At 28.7% G+C, this 7833-nt stretch overlaps 1 protein-coding gene across 1 annotated transcript; it reads right to left on the bottom strand.

The window, feature by feature from the left end:
- Window positions 1-1684: 1684 nt before the first annotated feature.
- On the bottom strand, window positions 1685-7528 carry LOC113365479 (phosphofurin acidic cluster sorting protein 1-like). The gene is made up of 7 exons (XM_026607028.1): window positions 7395-7528; window positions 6813-6994; window positions 6507-6723; window positions 3735-3924; window positions 3201-3506; window positions 2796-3126; window positions 1685-1940 (listed from the first exon to the last, which is right to left on the bottom strand). The coding sequence occupies exons 1-6, from the start codon at window positions 7505-7507 to the stop codon at window positions 2848-2850; spliced, it is 1287 nt and encodes a 428-aa protein (XP_026462813.1). The 5' UTR covers window positions 7508-7528; the 3' UTR covers window positions 1685-1940; window positions 2796-2847.
- Window positions 7529-7833: the final 305 nt, after the last annotated feature.

Genomic DNA, 7833 nt, shown 5'->3' with positions numbered 1-7833 from the left:
GGTTGAGTCTTCGGCACAGGTTCAGGTTGGTCAAGGTATTTGACTTTTGTTGGACCATATTTTTACTGGGAAGCATATAGCCTATACCTGAACCTATACTTTCAGGTAAAAGCAATGTCTGTCCGACGCGAGTGTCGTCGAAGGAATCTCCGATTCGAGGTTCATAGCTGTAATCACTGTCTAGAATTACTAGGAACTTAATATTAAAGTGTTACAAAGTTTGTTACAAAAACTTAATTTTACTACAAATAATTCTTTATTATTTGTTTGAATAATATTTTTATTATTTGTATTATAAATAACTCAATTTAAGTTGAGGGATGGATTGTTATGGTTTTAGGTGATTCATTTTGTCAACATTAACTATAACATTCCTTTTTGAAAACTATATATCGAGTGTACACAGATATCTACAATTACAAGACCTACACTATTTGTACAAAAATCAAATTATTTATTGTAATTAAATTATAATTGCAACTACCTCTTTAGTGTAAGATCAAATAACAGTTCATCTGTAAATTTAACATCACACTCTTCCCTGCGGTATTCCAAATTCAGTAACTCATATTCGATTTTCATTCAAAATTTTCTATTATACAAAAATGAGTATATATAATTAATAATATACACAATCTTTATGTTAAAATATTAAGACTTATGATACACATCCAGTTTATCTGCTTATATATTTACAAGTGTTGAAAATTTCCTAAAATTAAAATTACACTAAAGGTAAAGTTAATGAATATTGTCAAAAATGATAAGAATCATTGCAGTCAGTAAATTTTATCTCAATACTATTATCGAAAAAAAAAAAAAAAAAATCAGAAACCATTAATGAAAAATGAAGCTTTGTGCAGATCCATTCGCAACACTAAAATTTACTGGTAACACAGAACATATTTATAATAAATACTATAATAATGATAATACAACACATATTTTGTATCTTTCAATATATTAAATATTTTGAATTATTTGAATCTTTATGTAAAAATCAATGTATATATAAGTCAAATAAAACAAATTTTCAAATTAAAAAAAAAAAATTAATACAACACATATATCTTTATACTCTTCTGTTGATGTATTTTATAAAAATTCACGGGCATTTCATTATTTAGCAGATCTCCCATAATGAAAATCTCCATTTATAATTTGTGGCACTGAACAAATATTATATAAATGTTATTAAATCAATTGTAAGAACTTCTTTAAACAATTTTCATTTGAGAAATTATCAAGAAAAAAAATGGTTTACCTATTAAAAAAGTTTAAAAAAATTGCTGACTGTTAGAGGAATCATTATGGTTCCAACAACAGTAATAACGGATATTAAGTAATTAAGGCTTATGTGACCACATTGTTTGTGCGTCACCAATTCAGAAAACATTAGTTAAAAAATATTAACAAACACTTTTGGTAAATTGCTTTTTAAAACATTACACATAAAAATGTCACTAAACTAACATCAAATATAATATGTGCCAATAATTATATGAGTTTCACAATATAACTACATGAATCTGACACAATCCAATAGCAAATGAATGACACAATCGAATAGCACTGTAATTGTATATACTTAAATCTGTGCCAGCTCGTTCATATTTACTAATATCTGTTTTACTTATATAGAACTCATCTCCGTTGGTTCTGGTTATCCTCAGTATTACTTGGGGTTGCATCATATACATTTTAACAATTAAATGTACATAGAAAGATTATGCTTTTTGTTTGCTATTCGTTATTCTAGTATGAAATCTTCCATTCACATTTTTCCATACTCATTTGATCAGAGGAATAAAACTGTGACATTCTTTTTTTTTTCAATGTTTTTATTTAGGATCTCTCTGCTCGAATTTTATACCTCATTTATACAAGTCCAATGGCCTCATATTTGAAGTCAGTATGAACACTTCCATTATAAAATAATTCTGTAATTGTAAAAATTATAATGAAAGAAGAGGCAAACAAACAATACAAGAAAAAAATATTCCATATTTAAAGTTATATATATATATATATATGTATAAATATATTATAAATATATATATATATATATAAATATATTATAAATATATATATATATATATATATAAATATATTATAAATATTTATATATATATATATATATATATATATCGAGAATTTTTTGTTCGACGTTAAAACATATTGAACTCAAATATATGGAATGGCCGGAGTCGCCGGATGAGTTGCTGTGGGACGTGTTGGACAGACAAGAGAGAAAATTGCAACCAACTAATACGAAACAGCTTTGGACGTTCCTACTGAATCGCTGGAATGAAATAACGACGGAACCATTGCATAAATAAGAACAGAATAAATTGAACAGAGCATAGCAAAATATTTGTGAAATATAATATGTTTTGCACGTTTCCGAGGCAATAATCATTATTGCTCGGATTATTGCCTCGGAAACGTACGCATAAACTACTTTTTCCGTGCAAAATATATTATATTTCACAAATATTTTGCTATACTCTGTTCAACTTAGTGTATATATGATAGTGCAAAATTATGTGCCATGCTCTAGTTACTGATGTAAGACCATATTAATATCCACTGATGATGACATAAAATCCTATGTCGAAAAGTTTGGAAAAAAATTAAAGATTAACTTCTAAATCTTTGCCTTTTATTTGATGTATTGCCCTTGAAGAACTTACTCATATTTTTCAACATCAAAACTAACTTCTTTAACATATATATATATATATATATATATATATATATATATATATATATATATATAAATATTGAGAACTCACCAATTGTTGCATGCAAATGCAATAAAAACTATTTCAGTTGAAACATATTGAACTATCCAAGATTGGTTGCATCGTAAAGCAAACTTCGAGAGCTGGAAAAGAATGGCCTGAGAGAAGGTTTTGGTGTTGAACCAATTGACATTGTATCCAATTCAGGAGCAGAGTCATCGGCTTCTCCGCAAGACAAGGATTCTAACTCTTGAAATAATGCATCAATTTCATGTGCACCCTCTAGAGCTCCCTCTTCTCTCCCTGCTACACCAGCCTCTAGTTCCTCTGGTACACGAAAACGTCGTAACAGTGCCACAAATTTTTGTTTGAGGTTACGTTGCTATTAAGATGAATTTATAAATAAATTCTTGCGCGCATATAGATGTATACATGAAAATAATCTTTGATCTTTACCCGGCTACTTGGCAACTTTGCACCCTTTCTTGAGTGCTCAAACTCGCTATCACTATCAACAGCATGCGCTCCCATAGCTGCATCATCACCAGTGTGCGCACCATGTTGTAATTTTCTGTAAGCCAAACCTTTACGAGTTTGGCTAACACTAGTACGACTGACATTAGCATCATATAGCTGCTCATCATTATCTTCTGCCGAACTGAATTCAGCTTCCTCATCATCATCTGAGTATTCAGCCACTCCTCGATCAGCTGACATAGCACAACTGTTTTGTTTGTCGTGATCCACTGGTATTGATGATACCTATAAATCAATAATCTACATGTTCACTGTAAAACATTTTAATACACTTACTTAATAAAATAACTTCTAGCCAAATATTCATAGAAATTAAATAGTAAATGCATTGTAGAATCAGTCAATGTTTTACACAAAAAATTGTATTCTTTTGAAACATTCTATTAAAAAGTGGATATGAAAACCAAAACTAAATATATTGCTATTCCAATAATATATTTTAAAAATAACAACCTGGTATGCAGTAAGCCGTGCGAGTGGTCCACATTTTCGGGCACTTTTTCCATCACCTCCTAAATCAATCTGCATATCGCGAGATCGTTGTAAAACCTGATCCATACGTACTGAGCCTTCACACAATGTTTTGTACCCCAGAATAGTACGTGACTTGTATTTTTTACGCCGTTGAAGAAGAATCTGTAATCTTAAAGTAAAGGATAATATGCACATTAAAAATTCATAATTATATTTATATGGTAGATTACAAGATTTTGATCAATAAACTTTTAGAACTAGGAGTGGAAAGCATTCTTTTCAGCATTCTAAAGGATTTTCTGAACAGAAAGAATAACCAGGACAAAGATTGGAAATTCCACAAGTGAAATATGCAAATTAACATCAGTCCTGGGGCCATACTCTTCTTTTATCTATGCCTGAGGCCCTTGTTATACCTTGTATATACAACCAACTTGAAAAAGGAAACTTAAATATACTATACGCAGACGATACGGCGATAGTATATGCAGACAAAGACCAATATAAGCTAGAGCAATATATAAAAAAAAGGCATGGAGACATACTCAAATTGGCTATTTAAGAACAAATTACCATTAATACTAAAAAAACAAAATACATATACAAATAGAAGTAAAGAAAAAAATAAATTGAAGCTTAAAGTTAACAAAACTGAAATTGAAGAGGTAGACAATATAAAATATCTAGGACTCATAATCAATCAATAATTAACTTGGACAGACCACATAAAGAGAATGAAAAAAAAAAGATAGTTTCACTAACAGGAGCACTAAAGAGATATACACTACTTTGGAACTAAATGCAAAATTTTAGTACTGAAAGCGTACATAATGCTTATAATTATGTACGGAATTGCAACATGGAGTCAAACCACAAAAAAATATAGAAAGCATTCAGAGAATAATAAATAATAATAAATAAAGTATTAAAAACAACTTATAATCTCCCCTATTTCACCCTAGTTCGATATGTAACAGATAACCTACCATTAAATAAAATTTTAAAAATAGAAAAGTGCAAATTAATACATAAGATAATAATAAATAAAGTATTAAAAACAACTTATAATCTCCCCTATCTCACCCTAGTTCGATATGTAACAGATAACCTACCATTAAATAAAATTTTAAAAATAGAAAAGTGCAAATTAATACATAAGATTAAACATAACAAAATCAAAACATGCACATCAATAACTATAAATAAGGAAATACACAAGTACAATACTAGACAACAGGAAAATTATCATCTAAAGCAAACAAAAACAAATAAAACACTATATGAAGTGCTATAAAATTATTCAATGGGCTTTGAAAAAAATAAAGATGACTAAAGAAGAGAAACAATTTAAAACTATGTTAAAAGAATATTATAAAAAAATTAGATAAATAAATTAGACCAGAACATGAATGTAAAAATGAATATATGTAGTATTGTATGATTGAATTATAAAATAAATGATATAAAATGTTGTAATGACCATATCATATGTATATATATATATATATATATATATATATATATATATATATATATATACACCTAAGTCTGTTTTTACACGGTAGATTGGTTCCAGAAGAAGCCGTGTAAAAAAAAAACGTGTAAAAAAAGACATTGATCTTATACAAAAATGGGTGATTTGTTCCTAATCTCTAAAACCTATTAAAATTAGTCAAAAACAAGAATTTTTAAGAACAAGAATTCATGTTTATTTTATTAAATCAAATATATAATGCTTATTTTCACAAGCATAGTAATTAATGATAGAAAAGATATGCACTCTAATCTTAAAAGTAATATAAATTAAATGTATGGCAAGTTCAGGAACTAAAAAACGTTGTAAACGAAAAGAATAGGTTGTTCAATTTTTAAGGTTTCCCTAAATTAGTGCTATTTACATTTGCTTTGAGCAGTAAAAATTGTTTGTACGCGCTAAAGGGGAATTCACGTAAATCTTTAAGCTAGTGTTCGCAAACTATCGATACTATCGATGGTTTCAGACTTTTTTCTTTCATAAATACTTTTTTGTGATATGAACATACTTCGCAAAAATTAAATTTGACAAAAAAATTTAAGTACATAAAATTTCAAATCGTGCTAAATGGAATAAAATCGTGTAAAAAATTAAAATTATTCAATTTTCAAACAGTGTTATATCAAAACCGTGCACAAAAAGATCGTGTAAAAACAGACTTAGGTGTATATATACACTTTGTATAGACCAGTGTTTCTCAAAGTGGGCCCTCCGGTGGGCGATTGTAATCTGGGGGGCGGTAAGAGGCTCCTAACTAATTTTTTATGTATACATTGTTTTAAGTTGCGTTTTATTTGTTCTCACTAGTAAAATTTTCTAATTTAGAATGTAAGGTTACATCAACTAATATAGCACACTATAACTATATTATTAAAATTTAAAAAAAATGTTTTTTAGAGATTTTATAGGTATAAAAAATTTGGTAGGAGAGCGCTACAAAAATTTTGATCTTCAAAGGGGGCATTGGAAGAAATAAGTTTGAGAAACGCTAGTATAGACATTTTGTACGATCTTTCATACCAAGCACTTCTGCCTGTCTGATATGTATAAAATTTATATTAAAATTCAAATAAAAAAAATAAAAAATTATATTGTTAGAAATATATGTATCAAAAATAATGTTTCAATGGTACTCACTAGTACTAGTACTAGTACAGTAATTTTGTAAAACTGTATATCTGCAACAATTTACAAAACAATTATTACAATGTACATACCTGTTTCCATCTCGTTTTATGAAATGAGGATACTGCAAACTAAAATGTAAATCAAGTTCTGCTTCTAATAAAGTAGATTGTCCAGCTAAATTTGAAGATTGCAAAGAAGGTTGAAGTGTTGACAACAATTGTTGCTGGTAATTTTGATTACCTCCAGTTGCATTTACACTACATTGTTGATTTGCCATTATTGAATTTTGAACATTGATTGAAACACCTAGAATGATTATCAATTATTACTACACTATATACATTACAAGAAAATTCTGTAATATTTTAAATCTATATCAAGTGTCTATTACTTGCCAGAGCTTTGTTGTGATGGATTGTACGATTGTGCTGGCTGTAAAGCTACAGCACCTAAGGATATCTCATGTGATCGCAAAATGCGTTTTGAACTTTGCATTTTTACAGCCAAAGACACGCTTGTTACATCAGCGGGAAGTGGAGTTAGAAGTGTGAGTCTTGTAACAGTCAAAGAGCACAACCTTAAATTACAAAAGAGCAGTTTCTAAAGCATTTCAAACATAATCTATAAGTTTCAGAATGATTCCGTCACAATAATAATATATGAAAACTTCTAAACTTCTTCCAAGTAAGTGTTTTCTTTCAAATTTTGTACAAATTTTATAATAAATATTCGCACAATATATACATATACAATGTTGTTTTTGGAAGAATAAAATATAATCGAATTTCATTGAATTCAATACAATAAAAGCCCTATATTAAATATGGAACAGTAACAACAATATAACATAAAAATCATTAAAGTTGTAATACAAATAACATTGCTAAATTATTATTGTGTGTATACATTATATGAAGTGTGTATGTGTGACTATATTTATCTGTCGTGCATTTGGAGATTGATTGATGATTTTTAACCTGGGAATACAATTAGAAGGGGTCCTATCCACTTCCCAGGCTGCAAAAAGTTTCATAGGAACAGGTTTCATTGCGGTGTTTGACATTTTATATTCAATAAATGAACACTTCATTCGATCAATCTACATCGTTTTTTACAACTTTTATTGAGATCAGCACTTTGATCCATACTGCGCTTTGAAATTTCAATGAAACTTTCAATTCAAACTTTAAACTGCACTACAAAAATAATGATTGTGATTGCACTGTACTGTTATATCTGATAGCTGTCAAAGGGCTGTCAAAAGCGATGCTACGCTAATCCATAGAGAGAGAAACACGTTCATGTAGCTAACAAAGCACAGCCCTTAGCAGAGCATTATCCAGCCGATAATTTTGCTGGTTATTTAAAAAGCTAATATCTTTTTGGTTCATACTTACTGTTAAAATACTAAAAAAA

The sequence above is a fragment of the Ctenocephalides felis genome, unplaced genomic scaffold (genome assembly GCF_003426905.1).
Source record: "Ctenocephalides felis isolate EL2017-DRISC unplaced genomic scaffold, ASM342690v1 CF-g0.4_SCAFFOLD_01045, whole genome shotgun sequence".
NCBI classification, from domain to species: Eukaryota; Metazoa; Arthropoda; class Insecta; order Siphonaptera; family Pulicidae; genus Ctenocephalides; species Ctenocephalides felis.
Note: the sequence above shows the minus strand (reverse complement) of the source record. Positions and strands in the feature narration are given on the sequence as shown.

What these genes read in the sequence shown, in the direction of transcription:
- LOC113365479 (XM_026607028.1), bottom strand. Translation starts at nt 7,507, where the DNA reads ATGAAGTGTTCATTTATTGAATATAAAATGTCAAACACCGCAATGAAA. An exon ending in TCCATCACAACAAAGCTCTG is followed by an intron (nt 6,724 to 6,812) that starts GCAAGTAATAGA and finishes TAATCATTCTAG; the next exon opens with GTGTTTCAATCAATGTTCAA. An exon ending in CACGGCTTACTGCATACCAG is followed by an intron (nt 3,507 to 3,734) that starts GTTGTTATTTTT and finishes ATTGATTTATAG; the next exon opens with GTATCATCAATACCAGTGGA.